Source organism: Scyliorhinus canicula, chromosome 7, assembly GCF_902713615.1.
Source record: "Scyliorhinus canicula chromosome 7, sScyCan1.1, whole genome shotgun sequence".
In the NCBI taxonomy this organism is placed as follows: domain Eukaryota; kingdom Metazoa; phylum Chordata; class Chondrichthyes; order Carcharhiniformes; family Scyliorhinidae; genus Scyliorhinus; species Scyliorhinus canicula.
Window position 1 is genome coordinate 160,763,225 of NC_052152.1, and position 22,614 is coordinate 160,785,838.

General features: G+C 46.9%; 1 protein-coding gene across 1 annotated transcript in view; it reads right to left on the reverse strand.

Annotated features, from left to right (window-relative positions):
* Positions 1-5,504, reverse strand: part of slc9a8 (solute carrier family 9 member 8) — a 97,895-nt gene extending 92,391 nt beyond the window's left edge. The window contains exon 1 of the mRNA XM_038803170.1: positions 5,135-5,504. Within this exon, the coding sequence (XP_038659098.1) occupies positions 5,135-5,409 (275 nt within the window). The 5' untranslated portion in view covers positions 5,410-5,504. The remainder of the gene's footprint in view (positions 1-5,134) is intronic.
* Positions 5,505-22,614: the final 17,110 nt, after the last annotated feature.

The following is a 22,614-nucleotide window of genomic DNA, read 5'->3' on the forward strand; positions in this document are numbered from 1 at the left end:
CAGTTCCTCCATACACTCTGAATATTTGTCATTGCCTATCCACTGTCATCCCTTTAAGCAATATTCCCCAATTGATTGCAGCCACTCATACCGATTCCGCATTATCCGAGCTAATATCCTCCCCACCTCTTGTGTTAATTTACTCCTTGACCAGCAATGCAACCCCACCTCCTTTTCCTTTTTGTCTGTCTTTCCTAAATACTGAATACCTTTGGACATTCAGTTCCCATCCCTGGTCACCCTGCAGCTATGTCTCCGTAATACCATCTATATTATACCTGTTCATGTCTATGTGTGATCAGTTCATCCACTTTAATGTGAATGGTCTACGCGTTAAGGCACAAAGCCTTTAAGCTTGTCTTTGTAACATTATTAGTCCAGCTCCCAATATTTCCCACTGTGGCCCTGCTTGAAACTGCCTCTTGGTTTATCTGCCTATCGCTTTTTTATTCCCCTTTTGTTTTTGTCCTTATTTCCTCCTCTGACTCCTTGCATTGGTTCCCATTCCCCTATCATATTAGTTTAAACCCTTCTATAAACTCTAACAAATACTCCCCTAGGACATCAGTCCTGGTCCTGCCCACGTGCAGCCCATCCAGTTTGAACTGGTCCCACCTCCCCCAGAACTGGTCCCAATGCCCCAGGAATCTAAAACCCTCTCCCTCACACTATCTCTTCAGCCACGTATTTATCTGATGTATCTGATTTATTAACTGTTGCATTCTCGCTTTTTATTCCTCCCTTCTGCAGCAGAACCAACCGTGGTGCAACAAATTTGACTGCTGCTACTTTCCCAAGGTCTTTCCCCCCCAACAATATCCAAAGCAGTTACCTGTTTTGCAGGGAAAAGGCCACAGGGGATTCGTACACTGCCTGACTAGCTCTCTTGTTCTGCCTGGTGGTCACCCATTCCCTTCCTGCCTGTGGAGTCTGAGCCTATGGTATGACCACCTCTCTCGAGGTGCTACCCATGACACTCTCCGCTTTGTGGATGCTCCAGTGTCCCCAGCCGCTGCTCCAGCTCAGACACCCGGGCTTCCAGGAGCTGCAGCTACAGACACTTCACATACTGGTCCTAGGCACTGGAAATGTTCCCGGCTTCCCACATGGAGCAAAAAGAGCAAACCAAGGCTTTGTGATCTCCTGCCACAACGTAACCCTTTAAATTAAACCTTAAGGTGACAGGACTTTGTTACTTTACAATGGTTGACGTATGTATGGAATGCACTGCCATGGAAGTCAGTAGTGGATAATTATATCATCACGTTCAAGACAGGGTTGACTGAACACCTGTTGAAACATTTGAAAGGGTAAAAAAAATATGCAATATAATAGTTCCCAAATATTTGTTAAAGCCAGATTAATTGTAATAGCCTTTCCTGGTTTCTTATACACAGGAGAGTACTGAATCTATTTGATAAACTTTTCCACTGTTGTTACTGGACTCACAAATTGCTCGCTAAAGAAAGGACTTGCACGTAAAGGTGGCACGGTGGCACAGTGGTTAGCAGTGCTGCCTCACACTGCCAGGGACCTGGGTTCGATTCTGACCTTGGGTGACTGTGTGAAGTTTGCACGTTCTCCCCGTGTCTGTGAGGGTTTCATCCGGATGCCCCGGTTTCCTCCCACAGCCCAAAGACGCGCAGGTTAGGTGGATTGGCCCTTCGGGTGGGGTTGCAGGAACAGGGTGGGGGATTGAGCCTATGTAGGGTGGTCTGTGGGGCAGCACGGTAGCAGTGGTTCGCACTGCTGCCGAACAGCGCCAGGGACCCGGATTCAATCCTGTCCTGGGTGACTGTGTGGAGTTTGGGCATTCTCCTCGTGTCTGCATGGGTTTAGTCTGGATGCTCCGGTTTGTTCCACAGTCCAAAGATGTCCAGCTTAGGTGGGTTGGCCAGGCTAAATTGTCCCCTTGTGTCCAAAGGTTAAGTGGGGTTTCAGGGATAGAGCAGGGGAGTGGGCCAAGGTAGGGTGCTCTTTTGGAGGGTGGGTGCAGACTCGATGGGCCTTCTATGAATTTAATGAGTACATAACACCGTCCATGGCTTTAGGAAGCCACAAAGTGCTTTTACTGTCAATAAAGAATTTTGAAATCTACTGTTGTAATGTAGGAACAATGGCAGTCAACATGTGCACAGCTAAGTTCCACAAAGAGCAATAAAATAGTCAGGTTAACCGTTTTAGATTGGTTGAGGGATGAGGGATAGCCAAGACACTGGAAGAACTTGCCTATTCTTTGAATAGTGTCTTGGGATCGTTTACATTGACCAGACAGGACAGACAGTCTTGATTTAATATCTTATGTGCATTGGTATTGCAGCAAACCTTCCATTCTGCAATGAAGTGCTAATCTGGAGGTTCTACTTACTCGCTGGAGTGGGACCTGAACAGAGAACCTTAAATCTCAGAGGATAGAGGGCTCCCTAATTTTGCAATCCTGTCAATCAAAAGCAAATTACTAGTTAAAATTGAGGCAGGTAGCAGGTTTATCATTCTTAAAAAGGTAAAAGGTATGGATAAAGTAGACGTGGAGCAGATTCTTCCTCTTGTGGGGCATTCTAAAACAAGGTCATAATCTTAGAATATGAGGTAGTAAATTTTAAACAGATCTGAGGAGAAACTACTTCTCCCAAAGGGTTGCGGAACTGTGGAATTCGCTACTCCACAGTGCGGTGGATACAAGGATAGCGAGTAAATTTGAGGAATTAGATAGATTTTTAATTGGTAATGGGTTGAAGGGTTATGGAGAACAGGCAGGACAGTGGAGTTGAGACCATGATGGGAGCAGCCATGATCACATTGAGGGTGTTTAGGCTTGGGAGGCTAAATTGCCTACTCCTGCTCCTCAGCCATGTGTTCTCGAGAGGAGATGCTCTGGCTGATTTTGCAATCCAACTCTTGCTCTGTAGCATTGTAGGCAATAGATGAGGAACATATCAGCCATGATAATATTGCAGAGCAGACTTGATGGGCCAAGTGGCCTAATTCTGCTCCTATATCTTATGAACTGAAAAGTACTGCTATATAATTGGGTGTAACTGACGTGTCATCTCGTTCAAATAGCAACACCTTCAATAAAATTGCATTGGTTTGTCAAACAGTAGATCTTATCCAAATATGCATTGACAATTTTACAACAATGTCTTCAATATGGAGCACAAAATTCCCATCAAGTTAGAAAGCATGACTGAACATTTCTAGGTTGACTTAAATATGTGCAAGAATTGGGTGACAGTATTCATGTCAAACCTTGAAGTCTTGAAAATGAAATGAATATCGCTTATTGTCACAAGTAGGCTTCAAATGAAGTTACTGTGAAAAGCCCCTAGTCGTCACATTCCGGCACCTGTTTGGGGAGGCTGGTACAGGAATTGAAACCCGCTGCTGGCCTGCCTTAGTCTGTTTTAAAAGCCAGCTATTTAGCCCAGTTTTCTAAACCAGCCCCACAAGTCTCCTATTGTTCCAGTGTATTTGGAGGAAAATGTAATTGGTCGTCGATTAGTAAGTTTGCGGATGACACAAAGGTTGGTGGATGTGTGGGTAGCAATGAGGACTGTCAGAGGATACAGCAGGATACAGATTGGATGGTGATTTAGGCAGAGGGATGGCAAATGGGAGTTTAATCTGGACAAATGTGAAGTAACGCATTTTGGATGGTTCAATACAGGTGGGAAATACACAGCAAATGACAGAATCTTTAAGACTATTGACGGCAGAGGGATCTGGGTGTACAGGTCACTGAAAGTGGCAACGCAGGTGGGGAAGGTCGTCAAGAAGGCACAGGCCATGTTTGCTGTCATCGGCCAGGGCACCGAATATAAAAATTGGCAAGTCATGCTGCAGCTGTACAGAACCTTAGTTCGGCCACATATAGTGTTCAATTCTGGTCGCCACACTACCAGAAGGATATAGAGGCTTTGGGGAGGGTACAGACAAGGTTTACCAGACTGTTGCCTGGGTATGGAGTGCATTAGCTATGAAGAGAGGTCAGATAAACTTAGTTTGTTATCATTGGAATGGAGTTTTGAGGGGTGACCTAATTAGAAGTCTAAAAAATTATGTGGATAGTCAGATGCTTTTTTCTCCAGAGTGAAAGAGTCAATCGCTAGGGTACGTAGGTTTAATGTGTAAGGGGCAAAGTTTAGAGATGTGGGAGGGAGTTTTTTTTATATACAGAGAGTAGTGGGTGCCTGGAACTCACTGCCAGAGGAGGTGGTGGAAGAAGGTACGATAGTGATGTTTAAGGGGCATCTTGACAAATACACGAATAGGATGGCAATAGAGGGATACGGATCCCGGAAGTGTAGAAGGTTCTAGCTAAGACAGGCAGCATGGTCGGCGCAGGCTTGGAGGGCCGAGGGCCTGTTCCTATGCTGTACTTTAATTTGCTCTTTGTATGAATTATTGTTCAACAGATAACTGCCATTCCTGCACAGAAATAAAAATTTGAAAGTGAGGAACACAAGCACGCAAACTGTTGGAACCAGAAAGTATAACGGTCTGGGAACCAATTGAATATGAATAAGCCAAGCAAATTCTTAGGGGCTTAGGGGCAGCACGGTGGTTGGCATAAATGCTTCACAGCTCCAGGGTCCCAGGTTCGATTCCCGGCTGGGTCACTGTCTGTGTGGAGTCTGCACGTCCTTCCCCTGTGTGCGTGGGTTTCCTCCGGGTGCTCCGGTTTCCTCCCACAGTCCAAAGATGTGCGGGTTAGGTGGATTGGCCATGCTAAATTGCCCGTAGTGTCCTAATTAAAGTAAGGTTAAGGGGGGGGGGGGTTGTTGGGTTACGATAATAGGGTGGATACGTGGGTTTGAGTAGGGTGATCATGGCTCGGCACAACATTGAGGGCCGAAGGGCCTGTTCTGTGCTGTACTGTTCTATGTTCTAAATATTCTAAAGTGTTAATTACCACTCGAATAAGTTGCTTTGCAACCATATGCAAAGTATACAAAAGCAATGCAAAGCATTTTCAAAAGTGGCCAAAAACTTTACACCTTGTTCCATACCTTATTTTAAAAGATCACGAACCATTTTTCAGAGTACAACCAAAAGCAGGTGGAGGTGTTCAACCCTCCCTCTCCCTGCATACAGCCACTTTGGGCCCTGACTAGCCTTGTCCATTTTGCCTCACCTGTCCTCGTCTCCTTTGGATGCTCCATTTCCATCTTGAGCGGACGCGTCGCCGTGGGCAGGTCTGGGGTCGCCGTGGTCCACCTGGGATTGAGCGCCGCCTCGCTGCTCACCGCTCTGGGGGCCCGGGCGAGGTTGTGACCCAACTCCAGCTGCTACCTGCCCGACCCCAGCTTGACCCGCGGCCAGCAGCGAATCGCACCTGGTGCAACCGACCGTCAGCAAGACGGCGACCACCGCAAGGCGAGCAACAGAAGTCCCCGCCGCAACCACCATCCCTTCCCCCTGTGTGTGTGTGTGTCAATCAATCGGTACAATCCCCAGCTGTTGAGGGTTCAGGAATTAATCCCACCACTGCCTCCTTCCGATTGCCTGCGTCAACACTTCCGGCCTCAGCACTGCCTGCCGGGAGATTGTAGTCCGCCTGCCGGCAGAGAAACCACAAGTCCCAGAGTGCTCGGGGGGCAAAGTCACTCACCTGTGGGATCTGCTGAGAACAAGACTGGAACTTCCAACCCCTTGAGTGCTCCATTCATTAAACTTGGTGGGATGGACCTGAGGGGACATCTATGACTATGTTAGCATTGCCAATGGGTAAAGTATTCCCAAAATAGGGAAATAATGGGATGCTCAGTGAAGTCCTTTGCTGATGAGGTGTGAATGCCTTAACCATTAAGGAGTTAGGTATGGGAAGGTTGTCCTTTGCAGGGAGAGTGTAGTGCATGTGGACACATATTTCACCAATGTAAACTTCTCCGTAGCTCAGTAGAAAAAGGATTCCCAAGTCAGGATGAATGATATTGCTGTTGATCAATAGATCAACTACCTGTATCTGCTATAGCTGTTGACTAATAGGTAAATTACTATTAATTACACAGTAGTGTTTAACATAAAGTATATGGGTCTGCGTACATTACTGCCTACACAATGATGCAACGAGCACATGACATACACTGAGGGGTCAGTATGGTGTTGGACAGAGCCACATGTACAGAGCTCCTAGCTTGTAACCTTCATTGCGTATAGTTCTAATCGTTAAAACAGACTTACAGTTAACCCATTAAGGATTACAAAGATTTCATCAAATCTACCGGGATGTAACCAACACCCCAGAAAATGGTGACACCTTGCGAAAATGCAGAGACAATCCACAATTCTGAAAAGATGAGGAAAAATTCATTAAAGCAATTTGACCTGAAAAGAAGATCCAGAAACAGAGGCACAGAGGAAATATTGCCAGGAAAAGGTTCAAAAGAAAGGCCTGAAAACTTAAGACATGAATTTAAAATTCATTACTACAGCAGAATACTTCATTGCAGCTCCTATGAAATTGAAATTGGGCTTCCAAGAGCACAGGATAAGCAGACCTAGCAAGGGCGAGGTAAATCATTTAAAATTTCAAGTCCTGAGAAATCTTTTAAGTAAGTTAGGAGTGCTGGAGCGGTTCGGGCTTGGAACAGGGTTCACCGCTTGGGTAAAGCTCCTGTACAACGCTCCCATGGCGAGTGTACAGACCAACAATACCAACTCCCAATACTTCCAGCTGCACAGGGGCACCAGACAAGGATGCCCACTGTCCCCGCTGCTGTTCGCACTAGCAATCGAACCGCTAGCAATCGCGCTCAGGGCAGCAAAAAATTGGAGGGGGATCCGAAGGGGAGGTAGAGAGCACAGAGTCTCACTCTATGCGGATGATCTGCTCCTCTATATCTCGGACCCACAAAGCAGCATGGACGGAATCATCGCGCTCCTGAAAGAGTTTGGAGCCTTCTCGGGCTACAAACTCAACATGAGCAAAAGTGAGATCTTCCCATTACCCCCGCAAGGGGGGGGGGGGGGCAGCACTAAAGGGGCTGCCGTTCAAACAAGCCCGACATAAATTCCGCTACCTGGGGATCCAAATAGCCCATGACTGGAAAGGGATCCACAAATGGAACCTCACCAGCCTGACGGAGGAAGTTAAAAAGGACCTGCAAAGATGGAACACACTCCCGCTCTCCCTCGCGGGGAGAGTTCAGACGATCAAAATGAACGTACTGCCCAGGTTCCTCTTCCTGTTTAGATCCATTCCGATCTACATCCCCAAGGCCTTTTTCAAAGCGCTGGACAAACTCATCATGGCGTTCGTATGGGGGGGTAAAAATGCTAGGATCCCAAAGAAGGTCTTACAAAAAACAAAAACCAGGGGAGGGTTAGCCCTCCCGAATCTACAATTCTACCACTGGGCAGCAACAGCCGAGCGAGTAAGGGGATGGATCCAGGAGCCAGAAGCTGAGTGGGTGCGTGCGGAGGAGGCCTCCTGCATGGGAACCTCCCTCCGGGCCCTCGCCACGGCAGCACTCCCATCCCCACCCAAAAAACACTCCAGCAGCCCAGTGGTGACAGCCACCCTCCAATCCTGGAACCAACTGCGGCAGCAACTTGGCCTGACCAAAATGTCGAACAGGGCTCCCATCTGCAACAACCATAGGTTCAAACCAGCACTGACCGACGCCACCTTCAAAAGGTGGAGGCAGGACGGGGGGACACTGACAGTCAGGGACCTATACACGGACGACAGGATCGCAACACTGGACGAACTGACAGAGAAATTTCAGCTAGCTGGGGGGAACGAGCTACGGTACCTGCAGCTCAAAAACTTCCTACGAAAGGAGACAAGGACGTACCCACAACCGCCACGACAGACACTACTGGAAGACCTACTGGACGCAAGTATCCTAGAGAAAGGGAACTGTAGTGACATGTATGACCGACTGGTAGATAGGGACGACACCGTACTGGACGCAACAAGGAGGAAATGGGAGGACGACCTGGGGACGGAGATCGGGTGGGGACTCTGGAGCGAAGCACTGCATAGGGTCAACTCCACCTCCACATGCGCAAGGCTCAGCCTGACGCAACTAAAAGTGGTACATAGAGCCCACTTAACAAGAACCCGTATGAGTAGGTTCTTCCCGGAGGTGGAAGACAGATGTGAACGGTGCCAAAGAGGCCCGGCCAACCACGCCCACATGTTCTGGTCCTGCCCCAGACTCGTGGAGTACTGGACAGCCTTCTTCGAGGTAATGTCCAAAGTGGTGGGAGTGAGGGTGGAGCCATGCCCGATAGTGGCGGTCTTCGGGGTTTCAGAACAGCCAGATCTATTCCTGGGGAGGAGGGCGGATGCCCTTGCCTTTGCCTCCCTGATCGCCCGCCGTAGAATCCTGTTTGGCTGGCGGTCAGCAGCACCGCCCAGAGCTGCGGACTGGCTGTCCGACCTCTCGGAATCTCTCCAAATGGAGAAAATCAAATTTGCCATCCGAGGGTCGGACGACGGCTTCCACAGAACGTGGGAGCCATTCATGCGACTGTTCCGGGACCTATTTGTGGCCAATGTACAAGAGGAAGAATAGTCGGGGGAAGGTAGCGGGAGGGGGGGGGGGGCTACAGGTTCGTTACGGGGGTTCGATGGCTAGCTAAGGCCCAAAACCAAGCTAAATAAACATGTTGAGGGGGGGAGGGGGGGGGGGGGGGGGCGCAGTTACTACTACGAAGATGCTTACCTGTAAATATGTGTGTTAATTTTTGCGTGTTTGTTTTTGTTTGTTTTTTTTTTCTCTCTCCTAACAATTTGTAATTTGTTCAATATAAAATACGAAAACTGAATAAAAACATTTATAAAAAAAAAAAGTAAGTTAGGAGTGAAATTCGAGAAAAACCCACGCTAAAGCTTAACCCCCAAGTTGGAGCCTGAAAATGTGGCATATGAGTCTTATCAAAAAGCAAAAAAATAAGAAAGAATTAATTAAATATCTTGGGAACATCTTGACTGTGCAGTTCAATAAGAGGGAAGTAAAATCTAGAATTTGACTGACTTGCGTATCTAAAAATAAAAGGGAAAACAAGAGATGTCCAAGCAGCTATTGACAAATATTTTTTTTCAAATTTCAAACTAAGCACCATTGCCATTGTTATGGAGCCCACCAAAACCAGCAAGTGCGGAAAAATCCCTTTGCTTCTGAATGAATGACAATGCCATCTAGGAATTCAGATAACTCTTGAAGCAGAAAATACACTTACAAAATTTTGAACATGAATCAGAATTCCACACTTCCAAGTTAATTCAGACTATAATCCAAGGCCCAGGTCAATCACAAAATTGGGGACTTTGGAGGAAAATATTCTTTGGATGCAGCATCACCTCAGGTTTAAATAAAATGTCAGAAAAGCAGGTGAATATGCTGCTTTACTCTGTGGGCCTAATTGTGGATTACATTATTGCAAGAAGGAATTCATGAATCATCGGCACAATTCAAAAAGGCACGAAAATCATTTGATGCTTGCTTTAATCTAAGAAGTAACAAAACATTTAAAAGAGCTAAATTCAATAAGAGAATCCAAAAGCCAAGAAAACCTTTTGATTCAAAGAACATAGAACAGTACAGCACAGGTCCTTCGGCCCACGATGTTGTGCCGACCATTTATCCTAATCTAAGATCAACCTAACCAACACCCCTTCATCAATGATCTAATGGCAGTCAATATGGTTGCCTTCCTTAAACCTATTTATGTTTGCTCTAGAGTCGGCAGATATCTTTCGATACCGCCACAAGGTTCAAACCCGAATACTGATCAAAGAACCAGTGCACCAGTTAGTTAGTTCAAAGTCAATACTATTTATTTACACACACAGTAATATCTACTCATGCACAAAATACCATAAACTAAACTATCTCTAACGCTAATGCCTATACTTAACTTCGGGTGCCCACTCAGTCAGAGGAACAATGGCTGTTGTTCAGATCTGAGGCTGTTGGGTGCAAAGGTGTAACAGGAGAACAGCTAAGGGCGTCCATCTGATGGCGAGTGTTGACCTTGGACTTACTCGCTTCTGGTGCAGCTGGTGGACGGGTCTCTCCGCTTCAAGAGCCGAGTCCAAGAGAGCGATTCTCTCTCGGGGGCTTCTTCTTATACCCAAAGGGGGCTTTGCGTGCTTTTGGGCGGGCCTTGAACTTGGTCCCAATTAATTGGACCGCATCTTGATCATTGGTATTGATCTCGACCAATAAAAGGGGTGGGTGCCCTGATGGCTGGTCGTGTCTTAGGTGGCCATTGGCCTTGCTTTGTTTGTGTCTTTTCTGGCACCGGGGTGTCTGCCTTAATATCAGTTACTTGAATGTTATTCCTTTGTTCCCGGAGATGGGCCATCAATATGCTAATTGACCTACAGTTTCAGTCTTGTCCGGGAGTTGCCTTCTCAATACGCATCCAGGCTCTGTACCTGCCTGCTTTCTTAGCACTGTCTATGTTTCCCTATAGTCTTTGCAAACATCCATTTTGTGTTCTGGAAGTGGCCATCCCAGATGGCTACACCCTTCGGCCCACGATGTTGTACCCACCATTTATCCTAATCTAAGATCAACCTAACCTACATCCCTTCATCAATGATCTTACAGGATGGCAGAATGTTGCTAGTATGGAGATGTGAAGTCGCAACATATCAGAGAGTGAAATGGGAGTGGCAGATGACACACTCTCTGATCCCCTGAAGGCAAAGCAAGATCTAACTCTGGGAAAGGCAATCCAGAGAGTTAGACAGGGGGAACTCCATGAGCACAAGACCATTTTAAGGGGAGAAAATAAATTGTGGTGCAGAAGTCAATCCTATCCAGTTAGTTCCGCAGCAAAGGCACAAGGACATTTATCATGAGGGAAAGCAATATCCTGACTGGCCAGCAAAGGCGTCATTTCAACACTGTGGAGTGAAGTGCCCCTCAGGCAAAATCAATGTCCTGCGAGTTCAGCCCAACACTTTCAGTGCAACAGGATAGGATACAATGGAAATTTATGCAAGGTAAAAACTGAAATGCGTAGAAGGTCCAAAGATTACGCATGAGGTTGAGACTGCAAGCCCGGAAGACGCTAAGGCATGCTTCTTGAGTGAGGTCAAAGATCTTCCTCTCTCATCATGCAATGTGGACATTTTAGTCAATGGCCATTTAACAAATTTTGAATTGGACACAGGAACCAGCATAACAGTCCATCAGACAAAGCACCAATACAATGCTGGTGACCCAGCGGCTAATGCCACTATAGGGAACAGGAGGCTTAAAGCTCTCAAAAAAAGGCACCCAGCAGGCGACACTGAGACACAAGAATAAAATAATCCATGAGACCCTTTTGTGGTCCACAACCGGGAGTGTTCATTACTAAGCCAGAAATCCTGAGTTGAACTTAACTTCTAACAGAAGATTGGTGGACTTCTGGTGTGCACCATGGAGTAAGTGGTCACACACAAAGCAGCTCCTGCCCAAGGTTACAGAAAAGATCTCTTTTTTAATCAATACCGGTGGAATTTTGATGAAAAGGCATAGGTGAATGTTGGAGGAGTACTTTCCACCAGGAATGGTATGTCTCTTGGTTACCAGACCCTCAGAAATAGTGAAAGATTTGGCTGAAGCAGCAGCAGACAAAAGCCTCTTCCAGCATGCAGGCGGGGGAAGGGCGAGCTTAAAGGCCTCAAGTTGACTTAAGGGCCTTTATTAAAGCTGAATTCTAGCAGCAGAGGGAACAACTGTGAAAAGATCTCACCAAGGCCATTGAAGAAGCGGTGACAGCTGACTTCCGGTGAACGGCGGGCGGGAGGCAGCCGTGCGTTGGAGGGCTCCCATTCAGGAACGGCATTGTCGGGGATTGACGCCCGGTCCTAGGGGCAGCGAAGGCGGTGAAGGCCAGAAGAAAGCACAGGGGAGGGATATGTTGAGATGCAGTAAGAAAACGGCTGTGAAAACAGCTGAAAGTTCATCGGGGAGTAGAAAGGTCCATAAGACCATAAGACATAGGAGTGGAAGTAAGGCCATTCGGCCCATCGAGTCCACTCCGCCATTCAATCATGGCTGATGGGCATTTCAACTCCACCTACCAGCATTCTCCCCGTAGCCCTTAATTCCTCGCGACATCAAGAATTTATCTATCTCTGCCTTGAAGCCATTTAGCGTCCCGGCCTCCACTGCACTCCGCGGCAATGAATTCCACAGGCCCACCACTCTCTGGCTGAAGAAATGTCTCCGCATTTCTGTTCTGAATTTACCCCCTCTAATTCTAAGGCTGTGCCCACGGGTCCTCGTCTCCTCGCCTAACGGAAACAGTTTCTTTGCGTCCACCCGTTCTAAGCCATGTATTATCTTGTAAGTTTCTATTAGATCTCCCCTTAACCTTCTAAACTCCAATGAATACAATCCCAGGATCCTCAGCCGTTCATCATATGTTAGACCCGCCATTCCAGGGATCATCCGTGTGAATCTCCGCTGGACACGCTCCAGTGCCAGTATGTCCTTCCTGAGATGTGGGGCCCAAAACTGGACACAGTACTCCAAATGGGGCCTGACCAGAGCCTTATAAAGGCTCAGTAGCACATCGCTGCTTTTATATTCCAACCCTCTTGAGATAAATGACAACATTGCATTCGCTTTCTTAATCACAGATTCAACCTGCATGTTTACCTTTAGGGAATCCTCGACTAGCACTCCCAGATCCCTTTGTACTTTGGCATTATGAATTTTCTCACCGTTTAGAAAGTAGTCTATGCTTGGATTCTTTTTTCCAAAGTGCAAGACCTCACATTTTCTCACGTTGAATTGCATCAGCCATTTCCTGCACCACTCTCCCAAACTGTCTAGATCCTTCTGCAGCCTCCCCACTTCCTCAGCACTACCTGCCTGACCACCTAACTTCGTATCATCGGCAAACTTTGCTAGAATGCCCCCAGTCCCTTCATCCAGATCATTAATATATATGGTGAACAGCTGCGGCTCCAAAACTGAACCCTGTGGGACACCGCTGGTCACCAGCTGCCATTCCGAAAAAGAACCTTTTATCCCAACTCTCTGCCTTCTGTCAGACAGCCAATCCTCAACCCATGCCAGTAGCTCACCTCGAACACCATGGGCCCTCACCTTACTCAGCAGCCTCCTGTGTGGCACCTTATCAAAGGCCTTTTGGAAATCCAGATAGACCATGTCCACTGGGTTTCCCTGGTCTAAACTACTTGTCACCTCCTCAAAGAATTCTAACAGGTTCGTCAGGCACGACCTCCCCTTACTAAATCCATGTTGACTTGTTCTAATCCGACCCTGCTCTTCCAAGAATTTAGAAATCTCATCCTTAACGATCGATTCTAGAATTTTACCAACAACCGAGGTTAGGCTAATTGGCCTATAATTTTCCATCTTTTGTCTTGATCCTTTCTTGAACAAGGGGGTTACAACAGCGATCTTCCAATCGTCCGGGACTTTCCCTGACTCCAGTGATTTTTGAAAGATCTCAACCAACGCTTCCGCTATTTCTTCAGCCACCTCTCTCAGAACTCTAGGGTGTAGCCCATCGGGGCCAGGAGATTTGTCAATTTTAAGACCTTTTAGCTTTTTTAGCACCATCTCTTTTGTAATGGCAACCATACTCAACTCAGCCCCCTGACCCTCTATAATTTTTGGGATATTACTCATGTCTTCCACTGTGAAGACAGACGCAAAGTACTTATTAAGTTCTCCAGCCATTTCCTCGTCTCCCATCACTAGCCTTCCGGAATCAGTTTGAATTGTCACCGCGGGATCACCAAGGAAAATGGAGGCTGGAGCACCAGGGGAGGCCGCATTGCTTACGGCTGTAGAAATAACTAAGGTAATGGCTGTGGAATTCGAAAGGCAGTTTACAAAATACATGGAGACAATGAGGAAGGAGATGAGGGACGTTGTGAGTGTGCTGGTGGAGGAGGCAATTTCCCCGGTGACGACGGCATTGGCGAGCGCAGTGGCGGAGGTGCGGGAGCAAGGGGAGACGCTGAAGGAAGTGGAGGAGACATTATTGCAGCACGGTGATCAACTTATGTTGATGGGGAAGGAGATGCACAAGGTGATGGAGATTAATAAGGATCTGCGAGGAAAAATGGAAGACCTGGAAAACAGATACAGACGACAGAATTTGAGGATTGTGGGGCTGCCCGAAGGGGTTGAAGGGCCGAGGCCGACTGAGTATTTTGCTGCGATGCTGGCGAAACTATTGGGGGAGGGGGAGGATCCCTCCCGGTATGAACTGGATCGGGCTCATCGGTCGTGGAGGCCTTTACCAAAGGCGAGTGAGCCAACAAGGGTAGTGACTCTGTGCTTCCGTAAGTACAGTGTGAAGGAGAAGGTCTTGTGCTGGGCCAAGCAGAAGCGGGTGGTGCAGTGGGCTGGAGCCGGTATACGTGTATACCAGGACTTTATGGTGGAGCTGACGAGGAGGCGGGCTGCCTTCAACCGGGTGAAGAGGGCACTGTACATTAGCATGGTGCAGTGCGACATTGTATATCCAGCGAAGCTGAGGGTGACTTACAAGCTCAAGGGCTTTTATTTTGGAACGGCGGAGGCAGTGGAGGAGTTTGCGAAGGCAGAAGAACTGTGGCAGAACTGAGAAATTGAAAAATGGCCATGTGCCGATGTAACCTCATGACTGTATTTTCTGTTTTTTTTTGTTTGTTTGTTTCACTGCGTGCGTGTGTATGGGCTAATGGAGCCGGTGTTGTATATACTTGGACAAGGGAAGTGGGGGGACTTGCACTCGAAGTGAGGGCTCCATGGGGTGTAGGTGGATATGCGGGGTTTGGGTGCTATAAGGGGATTTTTGGGCTTTCTTAGGGTCGGTCAAGGGGGAAAGGGACCCAGGCGGGGGCCTCCACGCTGGCCGGTCTAAGCCGGCCAATGAACTGGAGTGAGGTGGGGGGAGGGGCTGCGGCCATCGGAGCCTGGCAGAACAGGGTCCGAGTGGTCTAGCCGGGGTGGAAAGTTGGGGGGGAGGGAACCGAGGTTGTGGGGGGGGGGGGGAGTTTTACAAGAGGCAGTGGACGGGAGGAGTTGGGCAGGAGTGGGGGGGGGGGGGGGGTTTACAACTTTTGGGTATCATGTACGGCACTCTTTCAGAGGTTGGACGGCATTGAGTGTGGGTGGGGGTGGGGGGGGGGGGGGGGAGAGGACTCTATGGTGACCATGGGCGGTCCCGGACTCCTTTTTTCTTTTTCTCCTTTGTTTTTTGTTTCCAAAGTGGGAGGGTTTGTTTTATTGGATGCATATCTTGACAGGTGGGTCGTTGTTTGGGGTGGTGGGAGGATGGGATTGTTGTTATTGCCAAGGGGATTGATTTTGTATTTGTTACCATTTACTGTCTGTGGGTGGGGTGTAAATTTTGAAGGAAAATGTGAAAATGGAGAATAAAAACATTTATAAAACAAAAATAACAGAAGATTGGTGAGATCAGCCAGCAAGGGCCTGGTTACAAGTACAAATGTGAGTCCGTGAAACTCTTCACAGTACTGGGGTGACTGCAAAATGCATACAGGATCACGCTGAGAGAGGATGCTAAACCCATGTGCCCATTCACACCATGTAAGATCTCCCACCCACTTATGAAATGAAAATCGCTTATTGTCACAAGTAGGCTTCAAATGAAGTTACTGTGAAAAGCCCCTAGTCGCCACATTCCGGCACCTGTTCAGGGAGGCTGGTACGGGAATTGAACTCTGCTGTTGGCCTGCCTTCAAAGCCAGCGATTTAGCCATGTGCTAAACAGCCGCTGCAGCAGCAGCTGGATGAGATGACAAGCACAGGAGTCATCTCCCCAGTTGCACAACTAACTGAAAAGCAAGTACTTTTGGCAACTCCCTTTCGATGAAGAGTACAGGCTGCTGACAACATTTACCACCCTCTTCAGCAGATTATGTTTTTACTGCCGGCTGTTTGGAATCATGGTGGTGCCAGAAATATCCCTTCGTACGATGTTGCCGATTTTCCTGGGCCTTCAGGGGCTAGTTAATTTGCCACATGGACCATATATTAATTCACAGTGCAATGGTGGATGAACATGACGAGAAACCACAGCAGTCTTACAGCACCTGCAGGGAGCACTGTTGATGCTGAATGACAAATACAAGTTTTCCAAAACTTCAATTCAATTCCTGGGCCACACTGGCAGCAATAAAGACACCACGACAGACCAACAAAAAAAAACCAAGGCTTTCAGCGAGTTCCTAACCCCATTCTCGATTCCAGATCACGAACGATCCTTGGGGATGGCGAACCAGCTTGTACAATTTTTACCAAATTTGGCACAGATCACAGAGCCCTTCAGGCATCTACTATAGAAAGATCAAGCATGGTGCTGGGACTCACAGGAATAGCAAGCTTTCACTTGCATCAACGCAGCGCTGCACCCACAGACATTCTGGTCCTCGATGACAAAGCCCTGCCCATCACCATGGCTGCGGCTGCTTCGTTCACAAGTGTGAGAATGGTCCTGTTCCAGGAACAACTGGATGGAAGTTGTTGAACTGTGCACTATACATCCAGAGAGTTGGCGGACACAGAGACGAGGTACACTGTCACAAAAAAGGAAGCCCTCGCAGTCACGTGAGGGGGCAAGAAGCTTTCAGACTATATCACCAGCCTTAAGGTTACAATGAAAATGGACAACAAGCCACTAGCCCCCTTATTGGATGAGAAGGAACTGGCAAAAATGCCTCTCTGAATCCAACCGTTTTGCCTGTGCCTCACGACGTTTGTCTATGAGGAAGTTTATGTCCAAAGTAAAAACCAGAGAACAGCAAGGGCCAAGAGGACCTCCTGAAAAATGGGATGTCAATCTAATCAAACAGTTGGAAGCGTACTCCCAAACGATTTAGGTAAAAAAAAGATCAGGTCCTAAAAGCAGAATGTAGGGAGCTAGGAAGCAAGTTGAAAAGTAGGACCTTCAAGGTAGTTATCTCAAGATTACTACCGGTGTACTAGTCAAGAGTAGAGACAGCAGGGTATATATTATGAATGCGTGACTGAAAATATAGTGTGAGGGGGAGGGTTTAAGATTTCTGGGAAAGTGGGACCGGTTCTGAGGGCCAGTACAAACGGTATAGGTTACACTTGGGCAGGACTGGGACTGATGTCCTTGAGCGGGGAGAGAGGGGATGGAGGGGGGGGGGGGGGGGGGGGGGGGGGGGGGGGGGGATGGGAGGGTGCTTGCTAGAGTGGGTGAGGAGGGTTTAAACTAGGGAATGGGAATCTATGTAAGGAATCAGAGCAGGGGGAATCAAGAACAAGAGAAAAAGACAGCAAGGCGAGCAAGAAAATTGATAGGCAGCTAAATCAACGGCCAGAATCGGGTAAGGGCACAGTAAAAAATAGTAGGGATGGGACAAGGAACATTAAAAGCCTTAAGGCTTTGTACTGGAATGCTCAGAGCATCCAAAATAAAATGAATGAATTAGTTGCGCAGATAGATGTAAAGAGGTGTAATATAGTTGGGAATAAGGAGACATGGCTCCAAGGTGACCAAGGATGGGAACTAAACATAAAGGACTATTCAGTTTTTAGGAAGGATAGACAGAAAGGAAATGGTAGTGGAGCTGCATTGTTGATTAGAGAAGATATTGATACAATATGAGGGAAGATCTCAACACAGACGATGTGGAATCTGTATAGGTCGAGTTAAGAAACACCAAGGGACAAAAAACATTCGTAAGAATGGTATCCAGATCACCAAACTATGGTGGTAATGTTGGGAATAGCATTAGACAGGAAATCAGAGACGCACGTGATACAGGAACATCTGTGATTATGGGTGACTTTAATCTGTATATAGATTGCCTGAGTCAAATTAGTCACAGTACAATCGAGATGAATTTCTGGATTGTATACAATCTTTATTGTCACAAGTAGGCTTACATTAATACTGCAATGATGTGACTATGAAAAGCCCCTAGTCGCTACATTCTGGCGCCTTTTCGGGTATACAGAGGGAGATTTCAGTATGTCCAATTGACCTAACAATTTGGTGCATCTAAAACCGCAGTCAACTTGTTAGGTCCCTTGTGAAGCCTGTCCTTATCAATTGCATGATCAAGATAGCTTGTTAATGATTGGAAAAGTTTGCATTTCTCTCTCTTGATGTCAAAATTATTTCTTTCAAGATGCTCCAATATGTCTTCTAAATTCTTTAGGTGCTCCTGTTCAGTAATGCCAGTAATTAAAATGTTGTCCAAGTAACATTCATCACCATTGAGGCCAGAAAGGATTTGGTCCATGGAGTTGTGGAATAGGGCGGTGCAGACGCTATTCCGAATGGTACCCGTTTGTACCTGAACATCCTTATGTGTTAGAATAGTTAGAAGCAACTCAATTACTACCTTCTTCTGGAGGTACGCTTGGGATAAATCGATCCTACTGCACTGTTGTCCACCCAACAATCGAGCAAATATGTCCTCTATTAATGGTAAGGGATCCTGGTCGGCACACAACACTGGATTTATCGTTAAAGTCATTGCAGCTTCTTACTTAGCCATCTGACTTTATAACTAGTACAATTGGGGTTCCCAATCATTCATCACACATTCTCAATCCCTCCATCTTTGATTCATTTGCCAAGTTCCACTTCGACTTTTGGTTTGATACCATATGACACAGTTCTTCGCCTTTCAGCATTTCGGGGTGCTATCAAGTTTTATCTTAAGCAGTGCTCCACTCTGGTCATTTCCCCTAAAGTATTTTCAAATATTTTCTTGTACTTTTTAAAGTGTTTCTGTCATGTGCTCTTTCCATCAATCAATTGATGCCAGCTCCAATTTGGGAAGCTTCTTTGGTTGCCAATTCCGTAGGCACTGCTATTTCAACAGCAAGTTTGAGTGTGAGAGAGCTTTCTGTCAGCAACTGCCTCTGGATTGTCTAATTTCTCAATCCACACACAAGTTTGTCTTGTAGTGTGTCCTCAAAAGTAGATCCAAACTCACAATTCTTGGCTCGTCTCTGTAGTACAGCTACGAATTGTGAAATATTTTCACCCTCTTCTTGACTACGTTGATGAAATCTGAATCTCTCTGCCATGATTAATGTGTTGTTCGTTCTGGGTGAGTGTGCTTAACACTCAATTTGGCTCTGTTTCTTTACTTAGCTCTGGAGTCGCCAGGTATCGTTAAGATACCGCCACAAGTTAAGGGTGAAGTTCAAAGCAATAAAACCATACACCAATTAGTAAGTTCAAACAACTGAGTTTATTATAATACAATTATAATAACTACCCATGCACACGCTAAAAGGATTAAGCTATTCCTACCGCTAAATAAACTAATACTTATCTCGAAGGAACTGCCGGGTCAGGGAACAAGGCCTCTTGCTCTGCTCTGGTCTGCAGAATTCAGGTTGGTATAAGTTAAAAGGGGTCAGGAGTGTCTATCTCTGGTAGCGATCGTTGTGAGACGCTTACTTGCTGGCGGCTCCTGTCCAAACCCTCTCCTCTCTCTCCTTCAGGGTCTTCTTGGCAAAAGCTGGTTGAACTGCTGGTCCACGGAGGAGTGCTGGTCAAGGAGAGAGGAGGGCTGGACGAGAAGACTGAACCATGTGTGGGACCTATCTTTTATAGGTCCCAGGGATCCGCGCCCCTTTGGGCGGACTCCCTTACCTGCTTGGAATCGATTGGGTCTCTTCCCAATCGATATGTTTGAATCCCCCCAATGCTGAGGCTATTCCTTAGCTACTGGGCAGGCTTTCAGGCTCTTTGTTTTCGAACCTTGCTGGTGCCTGAGTGTCTGGTATCCTTTACAATGTTGCAGTTGCTTCCCCATTTGTGTCCATTGTCTCTGGAATCGTTCCATTAACATGTAAACTATCCCGGAGATTGCCTCATTAGTATGCGGAATGTTCGTTTCGGTGGTGTCTGCTTTCTTAGCAGACAGAATCCACACCTGCTAGGTGCAGCCTGCTGGCGCTGCAAACATTGTCCATTTTATCCTATATGCTTTGCGTTCCTCCATTTTGTATTTAGGGAATGGCCAACTTCGGTGGCTACAAATGGTTTGAGTGAGAAGTGTTCTTCAAGAGTCTTAATTAATTCCTCATAAGTTACTGTACCAGGCTTTGCAGGATGGACAAGACTTAGTAATAGGGCCAAGGTTTTCCATCCTATTACACTCAAGAAAGTTGCTATTTTAATTTCATCCGGTATCCAGTTTGCAGCAAGCTAGCATTGGAATCTCTCTGCTTAGGAACGTCATGATCCCACATTCTCATAGAATGGTTCCATACCGCCACCTGTTCCCGCCACCACAGTTACCAGCTCTTAAATTGCAGTTAACTTTTCTTCCCCTCTAATTTCTTCCTCTTCCCATTTAATTTGTATTATTTCTTTTTTTGTTTCTTTAAAAATATTCTTTTCTTCATTGCACTGTGTGGCTTTAAGATCATTTTTTTGTAATCGCCAATCTGTTTTAAAATCTGAAAGTTTCAGCTGTGGTCCTGCTTAACCTTGGTTACCAGCCTGTTATTTTTCCTTTTTGAGCAGTTGCCTTCCCCCAAAAGCATGTCCCGCTCTCACACTGAGTTTGAGGACCTAATGCTGCTGCCCGCCACGTGCGATGGTGCGCAGCTGGAAAAGACTCACCAGCTTCAATAAGTAACTTGGTGTTTACAACCTACCCCTTTATTTCTTAATGTGGGTCATTTTCTAGATGGTTTTGAGCCCACCAATTGTTTTAATTGACTAGTATTACCATCGCCGATCTGGCTGAAAGTATTTTTTTTTTCATTTCCTGCCTCCGGCTCTCCGAGTACTCCGGGATCGGTTGAGAAAAAAGTATTAAAGAATGGTCCAGAGTGCTTTGAAGGAGATAAGGTAGACTATAATCATTTAAAATATGTTAGATAAAGCCTTAGAGGAAGTGTAGACACATATAGAGTTAATCGTGGTGTAGAGAGCACATGACCTGCAGCAAGGGTTCTGGGTGCTGTTGGGCAGACTTAAGCACAGCAACAGCTCCTTGCTTCTTTCTTAATTAAGCTCGGTCATTAGCATGCCTCCACCCCATCTAATTTAAAAGATGACTCTAGCTCTAGCTGCCAACTTCTGCTTTTAACCCATTGCATATCAAAAACAAAACTTTTTATTTAACTTTTTGGCAGTAGATTTCCTGGACAAACTCCATATCAGATAAGCTACTGAACTTACACACGCGCTATCATCTCGAAGGGTAAGGGCAGCAGATCCATGGGAACAACACTACATGGTGGTGGGGCTCCATCTCACTCACCATCGGGACTTAGAAAGATATCGCCATTCCTTCACTGTCGCTGGGTCAAAATCATGGAATTTCCTCCCCAGCAGCACTGTGGGGACCTCACCATCAGGCAGTTCACCATCATTTTCTGAAGGGCAACGAGGATCGGGCAATAAATGCTGGCCTAGCCAGCAACACCCACAGTCCATAGAATGAATTAAAACATAACCTGTGGTGTACAGTAAGCAGTACCAGAGAAGATCCAGCTGTAATATTATGCAATAGTGTGCCTAGCATACATTTCCATACCTCAACTTTGGAAGTGTTTTGTTTGACATTGTGGAATAGATTTAAGAAAAGGTAACAGCAGCCATTTGGCACAAGACCCAAAATATTTTAACTTCCGAATGATTTTTGCAATCAACAAGGACAACAAGTTTCTTGTATTGTACCTTTAACACAGGAAGACACCCTAAGGTATTTCATAGTCATGTTATCAAAAAAAATTTGACACAGAACCAAATAAAGAGCTTTAAGACGGGTGACCAAACGTTTAGTCAAAGAGGTACATTTAAAAGAGGAGACAAGGGTAAAGAGGTGAAGATATTTCTTGAGGGAATTCCAGACTTAGGACTGAGGCAGCTTTCGACACAACCACCAAAGAGTGATGAAAATCTGGGCCGGGATTCTCCCCTACCCAGCGGGGCGGAGGGGTCCCGGCGTTGTGAAGTGGCGAGAACCACTCCGGCGTCGAGCCTCCCCAAAGGTGGAGAATTCTCCGCACCTTTAGGGGCTAGGCCCGCGCCGGAGTGGTTTCTGCTCCGCCGGCCGGCGCGAACGGCCTTTGGCGCCCCACCAGCCGGGGCCAAAAGGCCTTCGATGGCTGGCGGAAGTCTGTGCATGCGCCGGAGCGTCAGCGTCTGCTGACGTCATCCTGACACATGCGCGGGGGAGGCGGTCTCTACCGCCTCCGCCATGGCAGAGACCGTGGCGGAGGTGGAAGAAAAGGAGAGCCCCCACGGCACAGGCCCGCCCGCCGATCGGTGGGCCCCGATCGCGGGCCAGGCCACCGTGGGGGCAACCCCCGGGGCCAGATCATCCCCCGCCCCCCCAGGGGGGGGGGGGGGGGGGACCGGGACCCAAAGTAGGTCACTGGACAGCACTGTAATTTGTGAATTGGACTTGCTGCGAGTTAAGATACAGGCGGCGTATTTTCACGATGAAACAAACCACTTTTTTTGCTCCAAAGAAAAAGGTGATTAAGTAAATCAAATAAACTAAAAAGGAATTCAAGTCTTTTTTTTCAGAAGGATTATCGCCTTGCTGAGTATTTGCAGCATTTCTTTTAAACAAACATTTTATTAAGGCATTTATGGTTTGCTAAGGGCAGCATGGTGGCACAGTGGTTAGCATTGCTGCCTACGGCGCTGAGGACC